We start from the raw sequence: 27,780 nt of genomic DNA on the forward strand, positions 1-27,780 counted from the left end.
GCTTAGGTCTATTCGAACCCGCACAGCTAGGTACAGGAACAGCTTTTACCCCACTGCTGTAGGAGCGTTCAACACTCACCGTTGTGCCATATCAACAACGACACTGGACTTTTTACTGGCACTTTTTGCAACTGGAATTTGCACTGATCCCTCCAAGAGCATCACTTGCATTGTCACTTTTAATTATTTTGGCCATTTACTGGCATTGCTATTGGTATTATTTACTGTTTTTTTCCTAGTTCTAGCTATTGTACCTTGTATTCTCTATAGTCTGTGGAGAAGCACTCAAGCAAGAATTTCGTCGTACTTTGTACACGGTACTTGTACTTATGACAATAAACCTGGAACATGAACTTGAGATGCTGAACAATAAAACAGATACTCTTTTTCAAGCAGCATCTAATGTCAGAAATAACAGCAAAATGACAATTATTTTCCTGCTCTTTCTCTTCATTTTTGTAGCAGACATCCAAGATTGTTTCATTTTCATTTACTCGTTTTGTGTAAATAGATGCATTCTGGGAAATCTATAAATAACGTGGGTAACCACTGGGGGCACGTTGGGGGAAATGATGCGGTGACGTGTTTCCCGGTGTCTTGAGAGAAGAGACGGGGGGGTGCTAGACAGGCTGGGAAGAGGGGTTGTAAGTGCAGGTTCTAGAGGAAATGGGTTCCTTAGACCGATAACGTTATTTCTCTGGCACTGGTGTTCTAGTAAATCGTTCGTCACGAACGCTGCCTCTGCGTCCTTCTTTGCCCCATCCAAACCCCCGGCGCTGCGTGCCACAATAAACTACCTTAGACGAAATGAAACAGGACGGTCCCATTCCATCGCGAGCGCTCCGTTGCATCATTTGAGCTTCTTGGCGAGCAGGATCTGGCCTTGCCGTTTCCGTCAGCTACATCCACTTTGTGTGCCTCGCGGTCCGTGCCAGCAGAGCCGCTCAGATCTGAAATGACACCCCTGCAGAGCAGAATTAACGCCCCTCCGTATCGCAGATGTCCTGGACTCTGGACTTAGAGCTGCGGTTGCGGAAAGCGTACTTGTGTGCTCTCGCGCTTATTAACAGAACGGTGGAGGAGATCCATCAAGACAAGAAGCCCTCAGTGCGCGACTGCTCTCAGAAAGCGTGAGCACAGCAGGGCTCTGCTTCGCCTGCTTTGGTTGCAGGAGGTTCTAGGGTCAAATCCCACCACAGCATACTCTGGGAAGATGTATCACTGAGACGACACAGCTCACGTGCATTAGTCTCGTTAAGACAACACTTTTCTAAGGCAGCATAAAATGTAAGATAATCGCGTTGACAATGATGATCAGCAGTATGACTTTGTAGATTCTACTGTATCAGTGCGGCCGAAGTAAATTGATCAAGTCGTGGAACTGCGGCAAAAGTGGGGTTTCGCACCGTGCCCTCAAGCATGGAATGAGACTGTCCTCGTGATACATCTTTTTATAACGCCAAAGTTGCTGGTTGCCCCAATTTTTTCCACTAAACATTCTTTATGGATACAAAATGTAATGCATACCTAAAAAGAAATACATTTGGAAGACTTTGGTTTAATTAATTGAAGCTTACAGCTTTAATACATAGATAAAAAGGCCCGAAACAAGCCATACTGCACAACACTTAAGGTTGTAAAAGCCACTAGTACCAATATGCGTTATTTCAAGTTGTGGACGTTTAATGTATTTTTCGTATGTTTTGTCATATTTATTGTTGGGGTCATTTCAGTAGTCACTCATGGTGGCATCTTCAATACTAACAGTAGTGCTTTTTAAAGACAAAAAACGCTTTTCGTTTTGCAGGGATCGTGTCAGAGCTTTTGGTGGGTGGTACAACCGGTTTTCCGGCGCATTGTTTGACGTCACTTCTCCCGCCGGAAGCATCGCCAGGACTGCCCTTCTTCTAATCGTCTTTCCCTCTTTTTTTCTATTATTTTTCTTGTGCACTGATTTGTATATTTGCTTTGTGTGTTGCATTGACGAAAAAGAGCGCCACCTTTCGCTTCACTTCGAGACGCTGCCACACTGTACTGTACACACGGACGCTCGTTGTCCTGTTTCGGGCGAACTATTGCAACGCTTGAACTCGAACGATCTCGCGCTACGAGCGTTTGGGGACACGCTCCACCGCGCAGCCCGCGCGCCGTGCATGACGCGGTGGTGGGTGGTCGCAATTTGATGACGCAGAGACAAGTTGGCTCCGTTGACGCTCTTTATTGTCGGGATGCGGAGGAGCTTCTTCGCGGGATCGTTTCGTCTTGCCCTTTCTCTTCCACGTTGATGTCGCAGGGACACGAGTGGGCCTTCGGGGTCCCGTGGCTCCACGAACACCGACCATGAACAAAGGGTGGCTCGAGCTCGAGAGCGACCCGGGTGAGTAACCGAAAAAAAAAAACCTGGCCGCACGCAGCCCGTTTTTTTCTTTTCTTTCTTTAGAAAAAAAAAAAACAAAAACAAAAGACATATCATGCATGTTTTTGTTTGTGAGGAAAAATTCAATGTGTGGAGGCGCCTGGATGTACAGGTGTGGGCTGCTGTTGTGTTGTGCTGTGTGTGTGTCGCAAGTGCCGCTTCATTATATATTATATATAATATATATTATATATATATATTGTAACGACCCGCGTTACTGTTTAAATGTAGATAGTTGCATTATGGGAAATAATGTTAAATGTGTGTAACCACTGGGGGCACTTTAGGGGAAAATGGTAGGGTGACCGTGTCTCGCAGTGTGTGGGAGAACTTAAGCCTTAAGTTAAGGGCACTAAGGCAGGCTGGCTGTAAACGCAGGTCCTGGAGGAAAAGGGTCCCTGGACCGAGCGCATTATTTCCTTTGTGCTGCTGTTCAAATAAACCGTTCGTTATGAACGCTGTCTCTGCGTCCTTCTTCACCTCATCCAAATCCACGGCACTGCGCGCCACATTGGTGTCAGAAGTGGGATGGGGCAGGACGATGAGAGGCTGGATCAGGAAGCAGCTAACCACCAAGCAGCGGGAAAGAGAGAAGACGAAGACGGAAGAACAGTGTCCGGCGGGAGAAGTGCCTATGACGGTGGAGGTCGAGGCGGACGAGCCGTGGCGGAGCACGGGTGTCCAGGGGGACGCTGGGGAAGCGTGCGCAAGGGCGAGGACGGCGGAGAAGAGCTGCGAGGTGCCGCTGGAGATGGGCGAGCAGGTCGAGTGGGGTCTCCCTGCGCCCAGAGAAAGAGCGGCAGGAAGAGGCAGCGAACCGCCGTCGACCGCGGAGGAAAGTCGCCCCGCGAAGAGCGCCGCTTTCCCGAGCGGGACGGATGCCGTGCTGGGCGACGCGGAGCAGTGTGCCTCGTCTGTGGACAGGCAGAGCTCTGTGTCGGAGAGGAGCGGAACCGCCGACGCGAATTCTCCCGCGGAACGGGAGTCCGGCACTTTCGGGGAAAAAGCGCCCAGCCTGCCTGAAGCCCAGGCGGGCGTTGTTGAGGAGCGGCGCGGCGGAGCAGGCGCCGCAGAAGGAGGAGGGCTGCGTAGCAAGAGGCGGCCAGTTTTGCGAGCGTCGCGGCGGGCTCAGCGTGCGGCGAATCGGCGGAGGCGAGAGCGGCAAGCAGGGCGGCTTCGCCGAGTCCTTCGCCGAAAGATGGCCGAGCGGCGAGGCGCGCGGCGAGACGACGGGGGGCGCGAGAAAGATGTTCGCCCCCGACAACGGAGCGGGGACGACGCGGAGCGGCTGTGGGGAGCCGTCGCGAAGGTCCCACGGAAGCTGGTTAGCGAAAGCCACGTGGGCGCCGCCATGTTTGGGACGCGCCACGTGCGAGTGAGGGAGTCCTGCAGGGACCGAGGCCGGGCGGACAGGGGACGAGGATGGCCACCCCGACCCCCAAGCACGCTGCCATGGGGGTCTCTTGCAGGTTTCCCCGCCCCAACCACCAGCGGTGAGCGTCTGGGACCTGTACTCCCGATGCGTGTGAGAACAGCGCTGGACGTTAGGACACTTGTGGGGCAGGCAGCAGCGGGGACGCTGTTTTTCTTTTTGACGGGGGGCTATGTAACGACTCGCGTTACTGTTTAAATGTAGATAGTTGCATTATGGGAAATAATGTTAAATGTGTGTAACCACTGGGGGCACTTTAGGGGAAAATGGTAGGGTGACCGTGTCTCGCGGTGTGTGGGATAACTTAAGGGCGCTAAGGCAGGCTGGCTGTAAGCGCAGGTCCTGGAGGAAAAGGGTCCTTGGACCGAGAGCATTATTTCCTTTGTGCTGGTGTTCAAATAAATTGTTCGTTATGAACGCTGCCTCCGCGTCCTTCTTCGCCCCGTCCAAACCCACGGCGCTGCGCGCCACTATGTATTATATATAATATATATATTGCGCGAGCGGTGCGACACACGACTCCTCCAGCCACTCGCTCCTCCTCCTCCCGCCCCGTCCACCCCGACTCAGCCCTGCCTGGGCTCTCTCTCTCTCTCTCTCTCTCTCTCTGTGTGTGTTGTTGAGTGAGTGCAGTGCCGGTGCGGTGGCGTCGCCGATTAATTCATATATTAAGTGCTGCTGTGCTCTGTCTCTGTTTGCACAGGACTCTTCACGCTCCTGGTGGAGGACTTTGGTGAGTTGTTGTCCCGCAGCAATGGAGCGCCGCGCTTCACGCTGCGCTTCATCTCCCTCTTTGTTTCTTTGTTTTGCCCTAATAATGACATCCGATCCTCAGGTGTCAAAGGCGTCCAGGTCGAGGAGATCTATGACCTGCAGAGCAAATGTCAAAGGTAACCGGCGGCCACGTGACCTCGGCTACGGTCGGAAGGTCCCGTCGAGCGGTCCGTGATCCGCGTTGTTACCGGGTGTCGTCCGCTCTCTCCCGCATCATGCCCTGCCTTGCTTTTGTCTCGCCCGTCATCGCTGCCGCTCTTGGTTTTGCCTGCTCCTTGCCTGCTCCGTACTAACTGTTGCTTTTGCCCAAAGAGCGTTCCTTCCTTTATGACCGCGTCCCTTCCGCAGCCCGGTTTACGGCTTCATCTTCCTCTTCAAGTGGATCGAGGAGCGGCGCTCCAGGAGGAAGGTGTCCACGCAGGTGGACGAGACGTCCGTCATCGATGAGGAGATCGTCAATGACATGTTCTTTGCCCACCAGGTGAACGTTTCAGTGCTTCGTGGTTCTATAGTCCTGCCTCTCACTTTTCTAGCCAATCGATTTTTCATTTGATCGTAATCTGCTACATAAATAAATAAACAAACGTAAATGTAAATTCGCTCACGGTACTTGCTCCACGCAGCTCATTCCCAATTCGTGCGCTACCCATGCCCTCCTGAGCGTGCTCCTCAACTGCAGCGGCGTGGAGCTCGGTCCTTCGCTCAGCCGCATGAAGGCCTTCACTAAGGGCTTCAGTCCAGAGGTGAGCGCCCTCGACGAGTACGCGCGCACGGTACTGTGCGCTTCAGCTCACCCGACATCAGTGAACGCGTAAGACTTTTGCGCAGCTTTCTGTTATCCAGCTGCAGAAACGCAAACTTTCAGTCAGCTTCAAATCGAGTGATGAAAGGCAGAACAAAAAAACGAGTGTTCTGTTGTGACGTGACACACTTTCCGTCTCTGAATCCGTAAAAGATGTTTAATGATCCTGTTACTTTTTAATATTTGGTCAAGGTTTGCGTGTATTTTGTTCGTTTAGCTGACGCTGTCCTCCAAATTGAATTAGTCTCATTCTACTTACAGTAACTCACTCATTTACATGGCAGGTTGACTTATACTCTATCAGTTCAGGTTAAATACCTTGTTCACCGCTAAAACACCTGTTGAGATAATCATAGTATTATAAACGGCATTCCTCTGGTGAGATTGCTCAAACATTGGGACTCGAGGAATTTAAGGTTGACAGGACGGCCGTTGTAAGTGCCGGTGTCATAATTCGCTTGTGTTGCAAGTCTTTAAATAAGATGTACGTCGCTTTGGAGAAAAGCATCTGCTAAAGGAGTAAATGTAAGTCGGGGACCACCGGTACATTCTCTTTTTGTGCTCTTTAGTTTCCTTTAATTCCGTTGAATGACACGTTTAAAAATTGATGCTGGTAAAGTTTCCCCTGCTGACTGTGCTGTATAAGAAAATGTAACTGGATAAGAACACAAATACCTGAATTTAAATTTGCTTAATGCTGTATGTTGCATTTAACTGAATTAGTTATGCGCTTCAGCCAACGTTATACTGGGTCATTAGAACTCTCTGCACACTTCATTAGTTCACACGGCAGCGGTTTCCATCACATTGAGCATTAAATACTCCTTCACAGTACAAATGGCAGACGTGTTTTCTTGCGGGGAATGTGATGCAAGAAATGGTAATGCTGCTATTGGTGTTGTGCAAATACACTTATTTACAGTAAGGATGTTGGGCTGTTTTTCAGAGTAAAGGGTATGCAATTGGAAATGCTCCTGAACTGGCCAAAGCACACAACAGCCATGCCAGGTAAGAGCTGTAATTACCGGTCTCTGAGGCTCTGAGTCATCAATAGTTGAAAAGTGATGGCTTTGAAACCCTCCCTCCTGTCAGCTCTGGACACGGTTATGTTCCTGCTTTTCTAGGCCTGAGCCCAGACACCTGCCGGAGAAGCAGAACGGCATCAGCGCTGTGAGGACCATGGAGGCCTTCCACTTTGTCAGCTACGTGCCCATCAAGGACCGGCTCTTTGAGCTGGATGGACTGAAGGCCTACCCCATAGACCATGGTAAGTTTGCACCGTGACCATGCTGCTGCAATCGGAAAAAAACGGAGAGCGAGCGCGCGACTCCCTTCCTGTTTTTCCATAGCAATGTCAGATTGTTCTCTGTTTCCGCATGTATTAAAAGGGGTAAAGAAAACTGGAATTTTCACTGATCTCACTTTGTTTCTCACTCTGGACAAAGTTAGCGGAATGAGTGAATAGTGGCGGTAGCAGAAGCAGTGAAGGTGTGGCTCTCTCTCCAGGCCCCTGGGCAGAGGAGGAGGAGTGGACAGACAAAGCACGCCGTGTGATCATGGAGAGGATTGGACTCGCCACGGCTGGGTGAGGCTGAGAGATGCTCGCTTCCTCTCTGTGACATTAGAGCAGAGTTTGAGCAGTTTGTGCTTTTAGATTATTGTGCCGGCCGGTTCCAATCCGTTTTTGACTCCCGTTCAGTAGGAGTGTTTAATTGGTGAGGACAAGTGATATCTGGAAGATGAGTGGTGATCACATTTTCCTGATGTTTTGCCACGGCTGCACCTCAGGGAACCTTATCATGATATCCGCTTCAACCTGATGGCTGTGGTCCCTGACCGGAGGATGAAGTACGAGTCCAAACTGGAAATACTCAAGAAGAACAGGCAGACAGTGCTGGAAGGCCTTCAGCAGGTAGGGAACACCGCAAACACTGCACTTCAGGGTGCTTCCTCCACCTCCTTGGAAGAAACCTGCTGTCAAACTCTCTATCCAGGACCCGAATAACCTTTGGGCTGTAAACACAAGACCTACAGACACAGAGGTTTAAGACGTCCCAATTTTTACTGTCAACCTGTAAAATAAGGGCTAGTCTTTTTTTTTTCTGTCAACCCAAAGATCAATGTCAAGCCTCTTATTTATGATGTGAATGAAAGGTGGAGTGAGAGCCACATTGTCATGTCCGCAGCTGATCCGGGTGACCCAGCCGGAGTTGGTCCAGGACCGCAAGCAGCAGGATGTCTCATCACCGGAGGACATGTCCACCGTTGTGAAGAAAGAGCTGGACACTGAATCCAGGACAACAGCCACACCTGAGCAAGCTCCTCCTACAGGTCAGACTGTGCTTCCCCTGTGGCTCCACCCTTAGGACAGTGTGTATTTCAGTCCAGCCTCTCTGGGTTCATGCTGCTTTCCCTCTGGGGTTTCAGATTGCTCAGACACCGCCAGTGTCCGCACTCTACCCCAGGGAGCTCCAGGTAGAGGTAAAGCCCCAGTAAAACAGTCCATTCCATCAGGTAATGCCCCATCAGTCAGCAGCCCTAATCCCATCGTCCAGCGTCTTCCCGCCTTCCTGGATAACCACAATTACGCCAAGTCACCAATGCAGGTTAGTGCTACTGCTTTGCATACAGGCCTAGTGGAAGTGGAAGCACTACGGAGGCCTGCTTCCTTGTACAGCCCGACGAGGGCCGTGTGTTCATATGTCTGCTGTATATGCTGTTGTGATCAATAGGAGGAGGAGGACCTGGCGGCAGGAGTAAATCGCTCCAGGCCATCTATCCCTCCCAACCCCTCCTACTCTGATGATGAAGATGATTATGAGGATGAAGAGTATGATGACTGCGGCAACTCGGACACATCCAGCAGGTCAGGATTTTCTGGCTCCTCTGAGATCTGTCACCAGTCATCTTGTGGTCCAACTTGATTTTATTTATACAACATCGATACTTTTGTTTTTAGGATCATTATCCCCTCCCTAAAAAGATTGCATCCTTCTCTCACATAATGAGCACATTTTACTCTTAAACATTAAAATTAACTGCAGATTACTGCAAATTTACATTTTATATTTCCCTATTCTCTTTTCTTTTCCACAAATCAAAAGAATTGATTTAAAAAACCCAGGAGCAATTATACCGAAATTATGGATAAAGAGGGTTTGTAAATTGAGAGATGCCTGTAGTGGGTGATAACCTAATATGGCAATACACATAATGTAATAACTGTAATCGCTTAACACTCAAACCTGTCTCTGAGAAATACGTTAAGTATCATTTGCAGTAAATTAAATAACTGTCAGGGCCTCTGTAAAGAGATTGACTGCTCTTCACATTGACTTCAGGTACAGGAGGAAAGTGGGACTTAGAGCTGGGGGCCGAGGCTTGGAGGGACAGTTGGTCCTGAATGTTTTGGCAGAGAAGCTGACGAAGGAATCGCAGAGGAAAGATGTGTCCACACCGCTGTCGGTGCGAACAGAGGGCAGGACCGGGGGCATCTGCATCACGGCCCCCTCGCAGCCCTCACCTACACCTAGCAACGAGAGTACAGACACGGCCTCAGAGATCGGGAGCGCCTTCAACTCGCCGCTGCGCTCTCCGCTGCGCTCGGCTGCGGCCACACGCCCCTCCAGCCCCGTTACCTCCCACCTCTCCAAGGTGCTTTTTGGGGAGGAGGATGGGTTTCTGCGGGTTGACTGCCTGCGCTACAATCGGGCTGTGCGGGAACTGGGCGGGACCATAGGCTCCGCGCTGCTTCACCTCCAGGAGGACGGTGTGCTCTGCACGCTTGGCACCACAGGTGAAACAGGAATTCTGTTACATTTGCAGGTGTTTGACAGATGGGCCCCTGCAAATACTTCTTAAAAAATATTTTTAAAGGCTCCACACCTTACACTTGTATTTATTCATGTAGTAGATGCTTCCACTGAGTTGTACTTTGCTTTAGAGAAAAACGAAAGTCCTTTTCTCCTTCAGAGATGATGATGCAGGCAGGAGATTCTTGAAGTACAGTTTGTTTGTCACTGTTTAAACCAGCATGTTTTCCATGCTTAGTTGCATATAGAATTGGCAGAGAATACATTTTAAAACCAGTAACATTAATATAGCCTTAACTGAGTAGCAGCAAATGCGTTTCATAAAGAATACAAGGGTATATGTGACAAATGGTATAATGTTAAATGTATTGAGTAGACAGGAAATCTAGAGACAAGTGAGTTGAAGAAAGATGTTTTGAAACCCTTCTCAATGCACCATTGTCGCCACAATCTCCTGTCCACTCCCAGTTTTTGACTGAAGCATCCTGTGAACATATGTAGCATTCTTCCTCTTATTGATCAGACACTTGGGAATATCAAATAGGAACTGTAAACACTGAAACTAAGGTGAATTATGGTACACTGCACTCTTCTGGCTTGGGTGTCTTTTACTGCCATCTATTGACTCCATCAGTAAACACAGGTTTTGGTCACACGTTTGGTCTACAGCTTAAAGAAAGGTAGCTAATGGATAAGGGAAGGAAATAGTCCTAAGTTTTTAGAAAATTTGGAACTCAAACATTTTTAACACAAGAAACCAGTGTATTAAGGATTTGTGCAACTCTGGACTGAATCCATGTTGCTCTTTGTTTAGGAGATGCTCCACTGGAGAACACAAGGCATGTGGCCACACCAGAACTACAAGAGGAAATAAAGGAGGAGGAGACGGAGGGCAGGCCTGCAAAAGGTCAAGCAGAAGATGGCGCTGAGGCCAGAGTGGTTAAGGAGAGAGCTGATGTGTCAGAGAGCAGTGCCACCAGCAGCAAACTGGTTGGAGAGAAGTACTCTCCCAAGGTGAGAACAGGATGGGTCTCTCATCACTGCGTGTCTTGCAGCAGGACAGAGTTAGTAGTCCATCTTACTAAATGGTGCATTGTGAGTGCCCCCTGCCCCGGGAATGATGCTTCCTGTCTCCTGCAGAAGAAAAGAAAAGCATCACGTTGAGATTTTTCCTTCACACAGGAGCTGCTGGCTTTACTGAAGTGTGTAGAGTCTGATATCGCCAACTCTGAGGTCAGCCTCAAGGAGGAGGTGGAGAAGAGGAAGCGATACAAGGTGATGGAAGTTCCAGTTTTAAAGGGAACGGGATCTGAAAGTAACTTCTGTCATTACAGATTTCTTATCTAAACTAATGTTAAACTGTTATTGTGTATTATTATTGTGTATATATATATATATTTTAAACTGTTTACATTGTCATGATACTTGATTTGTCAGTCTGGTCCTTGGTACCTAATGGTATTATGGTTTATGGCTCCCTGTTTGACCAGATTGATGATCAGAGACGGACCCATAACTACGATGAGTTCATCTGTACGTTCATCTCCATGTTGGCTCAGGAAGGTAACGGCCTTGACTTTTTTTCTGCTCCCAAACACTGCACGGTGCAGAGCGCTGCTCTCTGTCGCATCGCCGACTCTCTGCACCGTGTGCCAGGCTCAGCTCCCTGGTCCTCATTCTGCTTTCAGCCATGTGCGCTGGGCTGTCTGTATACTGGCTCCTCGTTTTACGAACAGTTGATTTACAAAATTTCAAAGACACCAACTTGATAGTTTAACTACATTTTCATAGCCGCTCTCAGAGTTCTTTCCTGCTTGGCAAACAGAAAGGGACTGTGGTACCGCGCGCACGCACACACACAGGCTGAAGCCGCTTGTCCCGAGCGGGGTCGCGGCAAACTGGAGCCTAACCCGGCAACACAGGGCGCAGGGCTGGAGGGGGAGGGGACACACCCAGGATGGGATGCCAGTCTGCCGCAAGGCACCCCAAGTGGGACTCGAGCCCCAGACCCGCCAGAAAGTAGACACAGCCAAACCCGCTGTGCCACTGACCCCCCATTCAATCGGGAGGTGTAATTTTTTTCTTCACTGTAGCTTTGGGCTTAACTTTTTTTAATTATGAACAGACTTCTTGTCCCAGTTCTTAAATTCAGGAGCCAGTGTGTTGTTGTGTTTTTTTTTTTTTTTTGTGTGCTGTGTTCACAGCTCTGTGCTCTCTGCATTACACCTTCTCCTGTGCTGCATGTTGTCCAGGTATGCTGGCCAGCCTGGTGGAGCAGAACATCTCTGTACGTCGGCGTCAGGGTGTGAGCATCGGCCGCCTGCACAAGCAGAGGAAACCAGACAGACGGAAACGTTCCCGTCCGTACAAGGCCAAGCGACAGTGACACAAAAAGCAAGCCGTTGTCCAGTGTTGATTTTCTTTCGTAGTTTTTCGAGTACATTTGTTCCAGTTAACTGTTAATGATTCTAATGAAACATGAGCTGCTCACCGCCAGCAATGTTGCATTGATGTACAGCTATATCTGATTTCTTTCAAACGGTATGAGCTGACTTTGAGTATTTTTTGACATTTCTTTATGTTGGTGCCAATTTATTGTGTGAATACCATTAAATAATGTGATAGATTAAATGGCTGTTTGTCTTCCGAGTGAAAATAATTTTTAGAAATTGATCCATGTTAGAAACATCAATGTCCAGTGGCTCTTGAAGTTCAGTATAATGTTTCCTTAACTACACTGAGCTGAATAATCAACATAAAATCACTGGTTGTCGCGATTCAAGTTCAAGTGTGAAAGTGTGCAGAAGAACATTGCCATGGTGATCGATGTCTGGAACTGTGGACCGGGACATTCTTAGCCTTATGGACCTGTGCACATCCCCATGGTGACAATGTTCCCCTTTTCTCCTGTTTCCAAGGAGTTTCTGAAGTTGACGTTGTTGTTCTTTAAATACGCGCAGCATGTCAAGAAAGAGTACCCTCTGATTATCATTTTATCGTTTCCTCAGTGGGTGGACGTGTGCAGTTCTGTCCCTTTGTGCATTTTTTCTGTACCCGCTTACAGTGCTAGACTGGCTTGTGGAATATAGTCCAACACAAGTGACATGAGGAGAAATAAGACCGTTTTCAATAAAACTGTAAAGTAAAAACATTGTCTCAGCACTTATTTGAGGTATATTCATTCATCCTTTCATCTTTTATCAATAATTTTTCTGTCTATAGTACCCTGGGGGAAGTGGAACTGGTAGTCGAACTCCCCTCCCTTGCTTTTCAGTTGAGTTGTTTGATTTCTTCCATGGTCAGTTGTATTTATAGCTTTAATCCCTAATATAATTGTTGTAATTTCACGTATAGCCAACCTTCTATTTAATTATATCTCCTTTGCTCGGCGCTCCGCGTCACTGTGTGAGAATTTTCACTGAATTCGACAAGCACGCGACTCAGTACAGCGTGAGACTGAAAGGGCGACCCTTGGGTCGTGTTTCACCAGCGACCTGCCGTGTGAGTGACTGGAGCTCACGGCCGTCGCGGAGGAGGGAGGAGCGGGAGCGGTGGACTAAAGCGTACGCGTAAATGCGCTTCTGTAAACTCTCACATGTTCTCACTGTTCCGTCTCCCAGTTCATGTATGGACCGTCCCCTTCCCCCACCCCGCGCGCATCACCTGGTCCCAGGTGCGAATGACCTCCGGTGACCTTTGTGCCCCATCAGCTAACGGAACAAGTGAATCTTGTGCTACAGGCTGCGGGCTACAAAGCACAAAGCTGACACATTTTCCTTTTCTTCTTTTTAGTCATTCATATAATAATTTAAATCCTTTATTTCGCGCCCCTGTACGTGTATCTGCAGCGAGTGAGGCCGCGCGCGAGCGGAACGGAATGTAGGGCACGGGCACGGGCACGGGCACGGGCGCGCTCTCCGGCGTCACTACGTCGGCGTGCGCGCTCCCGGCCGGGCGGCGGCGGCGTCCCCGCGTGTGCGCGTGCCCGGCGCAGGCTGCCGGACTGTAGCTGAAGAGTGTAGGCGACGATGGCGGAAGCGGGGCGCCGCGGACCTCGCTAGGCTCCTTTGTTTTACCCTCATTTTACTCGTGCGAAGCGTTCGCAGAGACCGCAGCCGCGCTCCGAAATGGGCAACGAGGCGAGCGCGGAGGGCGGCGGGGGCCCAGGAGCGGAGCCCGGAGCCCCTGGAGCCCTTTCAGCACCACCGGGCGGCGGAGAGCGGCCGAAAGCGAGCAACGGGGCGCCGGCCGGCGGCGGCGGCGGCGGCGGCGGCGGAGGAGGCGGAGGAGGAGCGGCGGCGGCTCGAGGGCCCGGCGGCGGCCGCGGGTGAGCCCTTAGACTTAGTCTAGTAACGCGCGTCCTTATATTATTATTTTATTCATCATCGTGTGTGTGCGAGTCGTGTGTGTTTGTTAACGTTCGTTCCGACCTACGTGTCCATCATTATCATCCGCGTTTTTGCCCCGGCGTCTCTGAGCTCTGTGTGTGTGTGTGCTGTGTGATGCTGCTCGGGGGGGGGAAGCTGCAGCTCCTTCATTATATATATATGGGAAGTGAGGAAAAAAAAGGAGCTCTGAACCATAACGATGATAAAATAATAAGTAATAAAGAATGATGAAGCGAGGAGCAATCGAGTTCACGCTCGAGTCGAGAACCCGGAGTCCGGAGCAGGGCTGCTCCGTCCGTCCCTCCGTCCGTCCCTCCGTCCGTCCCTCTGTCTTTCCAGCTCGTTTCCGTCTCCACCATGGCATGAAGAGCAGCCCGTCGACGCCGCTTTGCCGGGTGACCTGCTGTTCTCCATCATGAGGCGGGTGGGCTCAGTCATTGCTGCTCGTTTCTTATAAACATTAAAATGCCATTGAACCCCACCATCATCATCATCATCATCACCATCATCATCACCACCACCATCATCACCATCATCACCACCACCATCATCATCATCATCACCATCACCACCACCATCACCACCATCATCATCATCACCACCACCACCATCAGCATCACCACCACCATCATCATCATCACCACCACCATCATCATCATCACCACCACCACCATCAGCATCACCATCATCATCACCACCACCATCATCACCACCACCATCAACATCATCATCATCACCACCACCATCATCACCACCACCATCAACATCATCATCATCACCACCATCACCACCACCATCATCATCATCACCACCACCATCACCCCCACCACCACCATCAACATCATCAGCATCACCACCATCACCCCCACCATCATCATCACCATCACCACCACCATCATCATCATCACCACCACCATCACCCCCACCACCACCATCAACATCATCATCATCATCACCATCACCCCCACCATCATCATCATCACCACCACCACCATCAGCATCACCATCATCATCACCACCACCATCAACATTATCATCATCGCCACCATCACCACCCCCACCACCATCATCACCACCACCACCATCATCACCACCACCATCAACATCATCATCATCACCACCATCACTCCCACCATCATCATCATCACCACCACCATCATCATCATCATCACCACCACCATCATCACCACCATCATCATCATCATCATCATCATCACCACCATCATCATCATCACCACCACCATCACCCCCACCACCACCATCAACATCATCATCATCACCACCAGCATTATCACCACCACCATCAACATCATCATCATCACCACCACCACCATCATCACCATCACCACCATCATCATCGCCTGGGTGGTGTGAGAGGACATGAGTCCGATCTCCACCCAGTCTGTGTGGAGTTTGCATGTTCTCCCCATGTCTGCATGGGTTTCCTCCCACAGTCCAAAGACGTGCTGTTCGGGTTCCCCCATAGTGTGTGAGTGACAGAGAGAGTGTGTGTGTGTTCCACTGATGTATGAATGAGTGTCCCATTGTAAGCAGTGTAAGTCACCGCGGTGAATAAGGTGTGTGGGCTGATAACACTACATAGAGTTCACTGGAAGTCGCTTTGGCGAAAAGCATCTGCTAAATAAATAAATGTAAATGTAGGAGGAAAGACCAGGATGAGCCGACTTATGGAACATACGAACCCTGTAGAATTCATATTTGTTATGGCGCTTTACGAAGCCTCCACGCAGATGCACGAAGGATGTTTGTCGCTTTTTTCTTCATAGCACCCAAACGTCCAGCCATTTCGCAGTAAGAACTGATGAGCTGATAAGCTGCAGAGCTTGTCGTCGTGGTAGGAACTTGTCCGAGCGTCTCCATGCGGTGCCGTGTAATGACTCAACGTTAAACCACAGCACAGATGTGACACACCACTTTGCTCTTTCATATCTCAGGTGAGGAGCATCTCTGCTTCGGTTCTTTACCTCCGAGATGATAATAACTCCCAACATTTACCATTTGGATTTTTACTGCCGGCAGGGCTTCTGCAGCCTAGGGACCCTCAACTCTCATGAAGGTCAAGGGAAAAGGGCAGCAGGACATAATGTGCAAGAGTCTGTGTGAGAGCAGTACTTTCAGGTTATTGATTTCTGCATTATAAATAGGTAAATTGATTTGTTAACCCTTTGCAGAGCCCCAAGAGAGCTGTAATGAGCAGACATGAGAAAACTAATTAATGAGCGCGCTATTATACAATGTACTCTATGAACCCAGCTGGTCGGTTTGAAGGTCCATCATATTCCTCAGGTGTGTGCTCAGCTCACTAGTTCATCTCACATGCTGCACATTGATTGATGTTATCATCTCCATTGGACCATTTAGTTTGCTGTGGCTTAACGCGGGAAATTTTTCATTACATCACAGCATCTACACTGCATATAAAAACAACAAAGTCAACAGAGGGTTGACTCCTGGTTGCATCAATAACGCTCACAATCCTGCATGATGTTGTGATGAGTTTAGTTCTTTTCCTGGCGCAATTTTTAACTGCAGGGAATGAAGAAATTTCCTGGAATTTATTTAGCACAAAGCAGCTTTAAGACGACATGTAACAGTAGGAAATGTGTATCTGATTGTGTCAATAACCCAAGTTTTATTAATTCCCAAAAGCTCAGTTTTTTGCTTCATGTTACTGTCATATACTGTACATCCCATAGACTTTAGAAACATACCTGTGATTCATAGCCTTTCAAAAAATCATTCTAGTACATTTGAAATTAGTCAGTAGTTTGGAAAAAAGCATTACATTTTTTTGTTCAGCTCACACTTTCTCCAGAGTGACTTACAACGTTAAGGTACTTACAATTATGTACCCATCTGGTCATTTTTAGTGGAGCAATTTAGGGTAAGAACCTTGCTCAAGGGTACTACAGCAGCAGGGTGTTTGAAGTGACAACCTTCAGATCCAAAGGCTGCAGCTGTAATCACTCCAGTGCCAGTTGTCTCCAGTTATGCAAACCATTCAAAGACAAGCAGAAACAAAAATGAATATTTCCTTAAACCGAGTCTGAGTACGGTGTGTGAATGTAGATGGTCCACAGTTCAACTGTGGGCAAACTGTCTTGGAGAGACCATTTCTCAGAAGAGAGAATCATAGGGAGATGGTTGAGTGTATAAAGATTGTTCAAATGAAGAGAAGATTCCTGGCGAAAGTTATGCTCCATAGGGAGACATATGTAATACTGTAGATGGGAAATGCTCTTTCACCACCACTTCAAAGTACTTACTTTGTCTGAGAACTGATGACTGGAATGGGAATGTGATAGGGTTAGGGTTAGGGTTAGGGTTTGCACTGTCCTTCTGGAAGAACCTTCACGATGGAATTGCTTCACCACAGGATGAAAAGGAACACTCAGAACTGCTTTTGTATTTACTGTATAAGGTGAATAAGGTAAGGACCTAAGGTGTAATAAGGTGAAGGACGACTCCTCTGATCACATTACTTTTCTCACCACTCAGCAGATCACTGCCCACACTCTCTGTAACACTTTAGCTGCAAATGTGTTTTTACATGTAGGAAAACTGAGGGCTGCTACTATTGATTATTTTAATAATCTAGTATTATAACGATTATCCTGATGATTCCTCGAAAGATGCTTTTACATTTTATTAAACGGCAAAATAAAATATAAAGGAGAGGAAAAATTGTGGCAAGTTTCTGAAAATTAACAAGTACTTTGTTTCATTTGTTAAAAATCAGAATTTTTGTTTTTTAACTGGCATGTTTAAATGAAAAAATATCACATATCAAGTTCAGGCTAAACCTTTATAGCCATTAACTGTTTTATTAATTACACCTTGAATTTCAAAGAAAACATTTTTACAGAAATCCAATAAATAACCAAAAATATATTTCAATTTACTTTCCAAGGTACCACGAAAAACCAAGACATAAGTAAAGTAAAACAAATAAAAATAGTCAAAATTGCTTTGCATATTCTGTCATTCCTAATGGTATTTACAGTAGAAATCGTTTAACAAATTTCCAAAGTACAAGTTATAAGCACAGCTTAGGAATAATGTAGGCCTTACAGGGGCAAGTCGTTTCAGTGAATACTAAGGTGTGTTAAGGTGGGTTTCTGCCATTTTTAGGATGCAAAACCCAATGCCTTAGAAGGTCAGAACAACACAAGAGAATATTGACCAACGAAAGGAGCATTACAACCTCCAACTGGACTGCAGTGTGGAGTGGAGATGTGGGAGGTGCACACCTTCAAAAATCCTCCATCCCTTTACCTGTGCTGTCTGATTGCGTTGACAGCATCGGGTCTTTGGTGCAGCGGGAACTACTGTTCATGGGCTTCGCTCTTTGCTGCCCCACAGTGATGTGTAACCTTAACAAGATGGATAGATAGATAGATAGAATAGTTTGAGCCCAAATAAAATCACAAGTGAATCTTAGCATCCCTCTCTAAGAAGTTCTTGGCTTCTGTCTGCTGCCTTAGAATGTCATCTGCAGTAAGAGAATTCAGAAGTACTTCTCCGTGTTCCTTGAAAAATGAGTGCGTAGACATGATGGTCAGAGATGTCGAGCCTGCCTGATGACATCTTTCCTTTTGACTTGCGTGCCGGCGTCACTTTATTCATGGTGTCTCGTAAAAGAACAGTGAAACTCGTGCCGTACCTTCGCTGATGAAGAGTGACAGTAAAGTGGAGTGCAAACCTAAATATTTTTCCACCAAGTGATTTCTGGTGGAAACCATCACTGGAGTCTCAGTTTGAGGCACGAGCTCCCATGGGATTGCTCTCAGCTTCTCTTGTCTTGACCTTCCGCTCGAGATCCTCTGCCAGGACGATGTTGGTGTGGGAGTTGAGGTGGAGCGTGTGTGCGGGAGTGTCAATGTGTGAGAGTGTCAATGGCTGCAAGCTGGAGAGTGATCAGGATCTGGGAGATTTGGACACTAAAGCTGAGCCACACAGTATGAAGGCGGCATGAAGATGATAGCATCATTCTTTTTGTTTTCTCTGAGGAACCAAACCGTGATTTATACCAAGTGACAGCACGCTGTTGTAGAGGACCGCTGAACCGAGAGTCCGCAAATCTCAGGTTCACTTGACGAAAGACCACGTGGAACCTGAACTCACTCTGGAATCTACAGATCAATGGAGGATAATTAATCCAGGATCTTGAGTGTGATGCATAGCTGTGAAAGTGGACAGAACAGGGCGAAATGGTGCTTTTACCATGCTGACTAAACAGAGGATTGTACCACGATGTGCTGTAGATGAACAGACGCTTCACAAGCGGACGGTCATTTCCTCAGCGAAGTGGCTTATCCTTTAGTGGAACGGTGGCGCAGAGGGTTTGGCCGGGTCCTGCTCTCTGGTAGGTCTGGTTTTCGAGTCCTGCTTGGGGTGCCTCGTGACAGACTGGTGTCCTGTCCTGGATGTGCCTCCTCCCCCTCCGACCTCATGCCCCGTGTTGCCGGGTTAGGCTCTGGCTCACCGTGACCCTGCTCGGGACAAGTGGCTTCAGACTCTGTGTGTGTGTGTGTGTGTGTGTGTGGGCTCTGAATGGTTTATCCCTCTCTCACTGCGGGGGGGTCTGCTCACACTCCGTGGTGAAAAAACATGAATTTTTGTTTGTGATAATAAAACGGCTTTTCCATTCGCATTTCGAACTTCGCAGTTACAATTTTGACATGGCAGTGACAGGCAGGACGTGTGGCTTCAGGGGCCTGAAACCAGTCAGTGATGTATCTGGGGTTTGTCACTCCATGACACAACAGGACAGATATTACCAAACATTTCCAAAACATCTGGGCTCATATTTGACACATCAGCCCTTAGTAGGTGTTCGGAGTGCCTTCTTGTGATATTAGTACATTTAATTGTTTGTTAGCTCCTGTGAATGAACTGAATTTGAATTTCATGTAATTTCATTCTAAATTTTCTGCAGTTTCTCCTGTCTGGCTTCTTCTGCTTGGAGGTGCTGAATGTCTAAGATCCTCAGTGATGGGTTGCTAAAATTAGGTGTCTGCTCTGAAAACAAAGCAGCTCTGTGCAGCACAGAGATTCTGCTGTGAGTCATTTTTATATTCACACCCTTCTTATTTATCACCAAAATGGAAAAGTATGAGGAAAGAAGTGTTGAAATGTATGTATTTGGCAGACAAATGGCAAACAGACCAAGGTTTGGTGAAAGAAGTGTCCCTTTTGTGTGTAACCACGTCCGTTAATCCTGGTAATCTCTCATTCATAACCCCATATGAAAATGATATTAATAAGATGGTTGATAATTCACTCATTCCAAGTGTTACATGAAGCTGCAGAGAAGCAGAGTGTGTAACATTATTACATTTACTACATTTCTGACATATTGCTCCATGCGTTCCCTGGGGCTGCAGTTATTATGTTGTCGTGTTATGCCATAAAACCATGTTATTTATTATGTAACTTATTCCCTTTTACCGTGAATGCTACATTTACGTGTCTTCATTTAGCTTATTTGGAGCCATGAGTCGAACCCTTGTTAACTTCATAATGACTGGTAGGACATATGGACACATACTTTATGTGGATGAACAGGCTTTTGCAAGTGTGGTTCAAATGTATGGATTTATCCTTTAATAAGCATACGGTACGTTAACATGTTTAACAAATTGGTTTGCAGAAAAGTGTCCTCTAGATAAATAAAAAAATGTAAGACATTAGAATGTTTGACTCCGTAGGTAAAATTTCATTTTGGCCTTGCAGCCTTGATGAGAAGACGGGAGCCCGGCCTGGTCCCGGGGACGGCCGAACAGGGCCGCCAGGGCGGGGCCAAGAGCTGCCCGCTGGGAGCCCAGGCCATTCCCAAAACCAAGCGCAGGGTCCTTCCTCCAGGCAGGAGCTCCAGGTGGATGTCAAAGCTGGGAAGTCCCCATCAGCAACCCCTGTCCATGGCAGCGCTCCCACGTCCCCGTATTCGCTTCCCCAGATCGCCCCCATGCCCAGCAGCACGCTGTGCCCCGTGTGCAAGACCACGGACTTGAGTGCTTCCCAGGACCGTTCCAGCTGCAACACCTGCACACAGTGCCGCTCCACTGTGTGCAACCAGTGTGGCTTCAACCCTAACCCGCACCTCACAGAGGTGAGTAATTCCTGTTTTTGCACTTAGCATTTGTCACACACAGGTGGGCTCTTCCTGTGTTTATGGTCAGGCTGCCCCTCATAGGGGTGAGCTCTTGCTCATTTAAATACTGGTTCTTGTTTCTATCTCATCAGTGGCCTTGTTGCTCAGAGCCATTGAGTCAATGTCTTTGACCCTTGCAGGCCACACATATGGAGCTTCTCCACAATGTCCTCCATGCTGAAAGGGATGTGTGTTTTCTTACTGTGATTGATTCCATGGATCTGGTTTCTGCTTGTTCTTTCCTTCTGCTTTGTCTGGCTTTGTCAAGCACTAGTCTTTTTGAGAGAATCCAGTCTTCTCATGAAGTTTCCATAGTATGATAGCCTCAATCTCATCCTTTCTGCTTCAGATGACACTTCTGGTTTGAGTTACATTTATGCATTTAGCAGACACTCTTCTCCAAAGTGACTTACAGTGTTGAGGTTACAATTATTTACCTATTTGTACAGCTGGGTAATTTTACTGGAACAATTTAAGGTAAGTACCTTGTTCAAGGTTACTACAGCAGGAGGTAGGAATGGAACCTGCAGCCTTTGGATTCAAAGGCAGTAGCTCTAACCACTACGCTACCAGCTGTCCTTTGATTGGGGGCCAAGAGCCATCTGCTTGTTGTCCAGATTGTCCATGTGTCCTTAAATGTCTTCTCAAGCTCCACAATTCAAAGGAGTTCATGTTTTTTCTTCCTGCTTCTGCAGTGTCCTGATTTCACATCCATACACTATTACTACAAGTATTAATACTACTACAACTTATTGCTAATAAGTTTCTGCTGCTAATGTCCATTGTTGTGCAAACATCACCACATTTGAGGACCTTTTCCAGATCTTCTGTTGCAGCTCTGCCAAGTGCTACTTTTCAATGTATTTTTTTAATCTCACTTGTAGACCTGAGAGCCACGTAGAGATAGCCAGTTAAGGACTTGTGAGGCCGAACATATTGGGTCCTGTGGCGTCGGATTGTCCTTTAGGCCAGACGTGGCACGTTGTAGAGGAAGATGGCTCAATGAGCGCCGTCGGTACCTCGCTGGTGCAGAAGCTGAGTGAGCAAAGTCTCTGCTTGGCCAGGAGCCAGAGGCCGTACAAGGGAAACTCGGGGAAGCTCCAGCTGCCCAGCAGGAGACCCGACAGGGATAACTAGGCACTAATGGACAGATTGTCTCAGGGTCATGTTGAAATGGTGTTGGAGCTGTGGGACGAAGTTAATGTTGTCTCAGCCTTTGACATTAACAGAGTTCCTTGGTTTCCTTTTACATCAACATGTCTTTTAATCTGAAGAGGGATGTGCCTTGTGAAACAAAATGGCACTTCTGTGTCTTCAGACCTGAATCGGTGAACCACTCGGGTACTGCTCGTGGTTCCAGTTGTAGGCAGCAGCCTTGCTGAATGCTGCTGGTGGACCCTTGAAACACAGGAAACTGAACCATACACAGCTGAACTGTTGACAGTTACCTAATGGGGTGCTCCCATTGTACCCTTGTACTCCTTGGCAATGGAACTGTGTCTTGAAAAAGGCCATCAGCTTCAAATCATCTACTGCTAGAAGGTGGAGGGGTCTTATTACAGCTGTTAAGTTGGGTGGTGTCCTGTATTTCACAGCTATGGAAAGGCTGTCCTCTCGGCTTTTCGGTGACGGAATATGAAACATCTTCTCCTTCCTCTCCTGGCAAACACTAGCATTGATTAATGTAGGTTAGACTGGAATGTTTCTCATGTGACAGTATGTAAAACATGTATGTTAATGAAAGCACTTTTGGATTGGACAGTGTGTTCTTTCACAGTAGATGACTGCACGATGGGTCTTATTTGTGGTTTACAGGGCAGCTCTTCAGTGGTCTTGATAACTCTCATGGTGAACCTCTAGTTCAAGTTGAAACCCACTTTCAGGTCTGTTGCCAGGATTGTACAATGGGCAGATGTTGACGCACAAGAGCACCACCCAGTACCCACCACAGAGAGCAATCCATCCATTGAGAACAGGGAGTGACACCCTGTCCTCTGCTCAAGAGCCCAGTCCAGTACACATATAGTAAACTCCATCTTCATTTGTTCAGGATACACTTTCAAGGAATGCTCCCACATATGGTCCTCTGTTGATTACAGTAAGCCTTACCAAATCTTGAAACCAGAATCCCTAACCCTAAACCAGAATGCTTAACCCTAACCCTAACCTCTAACCGTAAACCAGAATACCTAATCTTAACCCTAAACCAGAATCCCTAACCATAACCCAAGCGTAAACCAGAATCCCTAACCCTAACACTAACCCTAACCCATAACTCTAAACCAGAATCCTACCCCATCCTGGGGCAACAGGGACAAGCAAATCTCTCTGTAGACTTATGTTTATTTTACACAATGGATGCCTGATATTGGCCTGTGCCTGCTCTCTGGTGGGTCTGGGGTTCGAGTCCTGCTTGGGGTGCCTTGCAATGGACTGGCATCCCATCCTGGGTGCGTTGCCCCCCGGCCTTGCTCCCTGTGCTGCCGGGTTAGGGTCCGATTTGCCGCAACCCTGCTTGGGACAAACTGTGTGATTTCTGATGTTGCCTTTTTGATTGATACAAGGCATGCCCACATCTATATTGCGCACATACTATACATTTTTATTCTCTTCTATTTATTTGACAGGAGAACTTGTGCCAGGATTGTACAATGGGCAGATGTTGACGCACAAGAGCACCACCCAGTACCCACCACAGAGAGCAATCCATCCATTGAGAACAGGGAGTGACACCCTGTCCTCTGCTCAAGAGCCCAGTCCAGTACACATATAGTAAACTCCATCTTCATTTGTTCAGGATACACTTTCAAGGAATGCTCCCACATATGGTCCTCTGTTGATTACAGTAAGCCTTACCAAATCTTGAAACCAGAATCCCTAACCCTAAACCAGAATGCTTAACCCTAACCCTAACCTCTAACCGTAAACCAGAATACCTAATCTTAACCCTAAACCAGAATCCCTAACCATAACCCAAGCGTAAACCAGAATCCCTAACCCTAACACTAACCCTAACCCATAACTCTAAACCAGAATCCTACCCCATCCTGGGGCAACAGGGACAAGCAAATCTCTCTGTAGACTTATGTTTATTTTACACAATGGATGCCTGATATTGGCCTGTGCCTGCTCTCTGGTGGGTCTGGGGTTCGAGTCCTGCTTGGGGTGCCTTGCAATGGACTGGCATCCCATCCTGGGTGCGTTGCCCCCCGGCCTTGCTCCCTGTGCTGCCGGGTTAGGGTCCGATTTGCCGCAACCCTGCTTGGGACAAACTGTGTGATTTCTGATGTTGCCTTTTTGATTGATACAAGGCATGCCCACATCTATATTGCGCACATACTATACATTTTTATTCTCTTCTATTTATTTGACAGGAGAACTTGTGCAGGTCTGCTGACGCTGCATTTCTTGATTTAGCTTCATAATGCTGAAGGGTTGTGGATTGCAGAGGCTGTAAAATACCAGACTTTGACCGTGGAAGGGGAGTACAATAGTGAATGGATGTCATGTACACTCTTCGATGAGGCTCTTGTTCGGAGGCATAATAAACTCATAATGAACACACACGTGCTGTTCTTAGACACAAGTGTAGATTTTCTGAAGACAGTCCTTTTCCAGGGGGTGTGGTGGCACAGCGGGTTTGGCCGGGTCCCGCTCTCTGGTGGGTCTGGCGTTCGAGTCCTGCTTGGGATGCCCTGCAATGGACCAGCATCCTGTCCTGGGTGTGTCCCTTCCCCTTGTGCAACTGGGCTAGGCTCCAGCTCACTGGGACAAGCACCCTTGGACTGTGTGTGTGTGTGTGTGTGTGTGTGTGTGTGTGTGTGTGTGAGAAAGAGAGAGAGAGAGAGAGAGAGAGAGATCTTTTCTGCTGGTAGGACCTGTGTTATTCCTTGAGCACAATGCAGTTACTGTTTGTCTGGCATCGCCGACTTGATGGTCAGCAGGAATCCTTTATCCTTTTAAGACGTCCACAAAGAAATTATTCAAACCCTAGACTGATTTCCTACTCGCTCAGTCTTGGTAGTAATTTATCCGTGACTTGAAGAACAGCAGCATAAACTGAGCTGCAAATAGCAAAACGCAACCCGTTTAGCCAGAGGCGTCATCTATTTCTGACCTGTTTCCTTCAGTCTCATTCATACAGGGTTGTATCAGACTGAAGAACAACTGACATTTGTTTTATCAAAGCCTCCGTACTATGTAATGCTTAATGAATTGACTCTAGTTTCAGTTCTTCACAGTGATCATCCATCATGAACAAGGACAAGAGTTGAAATACCATGTACTGCTGCCAGTGGCCTCGTGAAGAAGGCAAACCTCACTGCTGCAGTGAACCACAGAGTAACATCTTTTGTTAGAGTAAATACATGTTTTTGGGGGAAAAAAAAGTCTTCTCACATGTAATGTCAATAAAATTCGTATGACTTGTTTTAAAATTTAAAACGTGCTTCAAATGGTACGCTTTCGTGGCTTCATTAGCATTTTAACTGTATTAAATAGAACTTAATAACCGTGATATTTAAGGAGAACGGTTGCTTGCTGAGAAATCCAGTTTTCAGTGGCTGCCTTCTTTCTGTTTGGGGCTACAGTCTGAATTGCAGGTGTATATCCAGCGTACACACAAAACACAAAAAGTGTGTGGCAGGCGCCCTGGGCCACACCACCATCTCGGGGACTGACGAGTGCAGCCAATAGACCTTAAGTGAGCCTCAGAAATGGGTAGGGAGTTGGACTCCTTGGATCTGGAGAGGGATTGAATGGGTCTGGAGTGGGACTCAGTGGTTGTGTTTGGTTCAGGATTGATATCATGTATTGCAGAATATGTTTGCCTTCTCTTTTCAGTCCTTTCTTTTCTTACTCTTTGCCCCTGTAGGCTCTGTCCTGTTTTTAGCTCACAGAATCAGAATGGGACATTTAGTAACATGAAAACAGCAAGTACTGTATAGCTGTTACTGCCTTGTGCCACACGGAGCAGGAGAGGGTTGATAAGACACCGATGGCATCATCTGTGGTCAAATGTGGGAATTTAGGGTTAGTGTTTGGGTTACTATAGCACAGGGGAGGGAAGAGGGCGCCGGGGGAGGCTGTGACAGAGGGTACAGAGGAGGAAGGTGCGCTTGGAGAGCTGACTGAAGGCTTGAAGAAGATGGAGAAATTGTCAGAGCGTCTAAGAGGAATAAGAGCAGTGGAGGGAGCGGGCGGCAGTTCCTGGAAGAGACGACTGAAGTGTTGCTGCCTTTTTCTGGTCACTGCATTCTTCCACTGGATGTGTTGATGTGTCTGAAAATTGAACAATCACTATGGCCACAAGAGCTGCTTTGCTTCTTTTCCTGAATGTGGCACTTGACAGAGGCCGATACGCAACAATATTAATTTTTAATTTTTTATCACTTCTAGCCGCATTAATATTAAAGCCAATTCAAAATGACTGAAACTGCAACTTCCTGTTGGGATCTGATTGTTGGCTGATTCAGTCCATGAACATGCGCAGCGCTCATCATCATCTTATTGATCACAGACACTCAGGCACGAACGTCCAGGGGCTCTGAGCTCTCTGAGCTCTCAGAAATGTGGCAGCACATGCAGGCCTTTACAGCTGAATAGGTGTTCGCTGTGGTAAGTGGCTGCTGTAAGGACCTGTCGGTGTCTCCTGAGAAAATCCCTGCTGTGTGGAAGGAAGCGTGGGTGAGGCACAGTGCAAGAAAGGGAACCAAATAAAAGGCCTGCTGGTAGCTTATAAAACCTTCATCTTAATTTATGGATTGAGCACTAACATTGTAAAATATATTTGCTTGCCAGGTCCAGGAGTGGCTGTGTCTGAACTGCCAGATGCAAAGAGCCTTGGGAATGGACATGACGACTCCCCGCGCCAAGGGCCAGCAGGAAACGGAGCTGTCGCCGGGCACAGAGATGCATGTCAGGCCCACGCTTCAGCCGAGCAAGTCGGACACCCAGACCCAGGAGCGGCAGGAACGAGGTGGCCGGAGCAGTCAGCCCCTGGTCAAGGCCCCTTCTCAGCCTGACCTGTCCCGTTCCTCCACAACCCACCAGCCTGAGCAGGCACGAAGTGCTGGCAGCTCCCCCTCCAGGCAGAGCCAGGAGCAACCATTTGGAAAGCTCTTTGGGTTTGGGGCGTCCCTCCTGAATCAGGCCAGCACTTTAATATCTGCAGAAGCGCTGGCGCCGTCCCAGCCCCAGCCGTCCTCTGCCAAGGGGCCCCATGTCCCCGCATCAGGATCTGCCCCAGGCCTTCATGCTCCCCCTAAGAAGCAACCTGCTCCTATGCCAAAGGGACCGGAGAAGACCAAGGCCAACTGCCCACTCTGCAAGACAGAGCTGAACATCCAGAGCACCTCTGAGCCACCGAACTACAACTCATGTACACAGTGCCATGCCCAGGTGTGCAACATGTGTGGCTTCAACCCCATGCCTCACCTGGTGGAGGTAAGTGCGTACACCACATCGTATCTTCAGAGCAGGAGCTCGAGAGGGAGCAGGTCGAGTTCTCAATGCCACTTACGCCTTTGTTTTTAACCACACCTTTTTGTGCTTCGTTTCTTACTCAGGTCTTACTTGTCTCTTACTCAAGTCTTACATGTTCCCGGTGGCATGCAGAAGCCCTCTGTCATTTCGAGGATCTGTAGGGTTTTGTCTGCATTTGCAGCACAGAGTCCTGTTTGCTCTGTCTGGAAGGAGCAGTGGTGGAAGGTGACACTTTGAATAACAGAGAAACCCTCATTTGATACACAGGCATGCCTCCATTTATGACATTTATCTGTTCCTGAAAACGGTCTGCGTATCGAAATTTCAGGGACCGGAAGCCTATTTCCTGTTACTATAAATGGGAAAAATAATGATGCATTCCCAGCCCGTCCAAATTGTAGCCCATCAGAATCTACCCTAAATTGTTCCAGTGAAAAATTCTCTGCTGTGTTAATGACCTAAATAATTGTCTGTAGCTTAATACTGTAAGTTCTTTTGA

General features: G+C 47.8%; 2 protein-coding genes across 3 annotated transcripts in view; both read left to right on the top strand.

Moving 5' to 3' along the window:
* The first annotated feature begins 1,883 nt into the window (after positions 1 to 1,883).
* Positions 1,884 to 12,353, top strand: bap1 (BRCA1 associated deubiquitinase 1). Its single transcript, XM_029252523.1, has 17 exons — positions 1,884 to 2,377; positions 4,552 to 4,581; positions 4,684 to 4,738; positions 4,971 to 5,103; positions 5,246 to 5,365; positions 6,371 to 6,432; positions 6,549 to 6,691; positions 6,931 to 7,009; positions 7,213 to 7,336; positions 7,611 to 7,755; positions 7,852 to 8,030; positions 8,157 to 8,290; positions 8,766 to 9,220; positions 10,051 to 10,250; positions 10,419 to 10,511; positions 10,727 to 10,799; positions 11,489 to 12,353. The coding sequence occupies exons 1-17, from the start codon at positions 2,341 to 2,343 to the stop codon at positions 11,620 to 11,622; spliced, it is 2,196 nt and encodes a 731-aa protein (XP_029108356.1). The 5' UTR covers positions 1,884 to 2,340; the 3' UTR covers positions 11,623 to 12,353.
* Positions 12,354 to 13,210: 857 nt separating this feature from the next.
* The window catches only part of LOC108931982 (protein bassoon-like), a 37,651-nt gene continuing 23,081 nt past the window's right edge, over positions 13,211 to 27,780 (top strand). For both annotated transcript variants that reach the window (XM_029251985.1, XM_018748107.2), the window contains exons 1-3: positions 13,211 to 13,563; positions 20,381 to 20,756; positions 26,598 to 27,242. In XM_029251985.1, the coding sequence (XP_029107818.1) occupies positions 13,364 to 13,563; positions 20,381 to 20,756; positions 26,598 to 27,242 (1,221 nt within the window). In that variant the 5' untranslated portion in view covers positions 13,211 to 13,363. The remainder of the gene's footprint in view (positions 13,564 to 20,380; positions 20,757 to 26,597; positions 27,243 to 27,780) is intronic.

The sequence above is a fragment of the Scleropages formosus genome, chromosome 5 (genome assembly GCF_900964775.1).
Source record: "Scleropages formosus chromosome 5, fSclFor1.1, whole genome shotgun sequence".
NCBI lineage: Eukaryota > Metazoa > Chordata > Actinopteri > Osteoglossiformes > Osteoglossidae > Scleropages > Scleropages formosus.

Bases quoted from the DNA above. Each gene is read 5' to 3' on its own strand.
- bap1 (XM_029252523.1), top strand. From the start codon at position 2,341: ATGAACAAAGGGTGGCTCGAGCTCGAGAGCGACCCGG. The intron at 6,433-6,548 runs GTAAGAGCTGTA...CTGCTTTTCTAG, and splicing joins GCACACAACAGCCATGCCAG to GCCTGAGCCCAGACACCTGC. The intron at 9,221-10,050 runs GTGAAACAGGAA...CTCTTTGTTTAG, and splicing joins CTGCACGCTTGGCACCACAG to GAGATGCTCCACTGGAGAAC.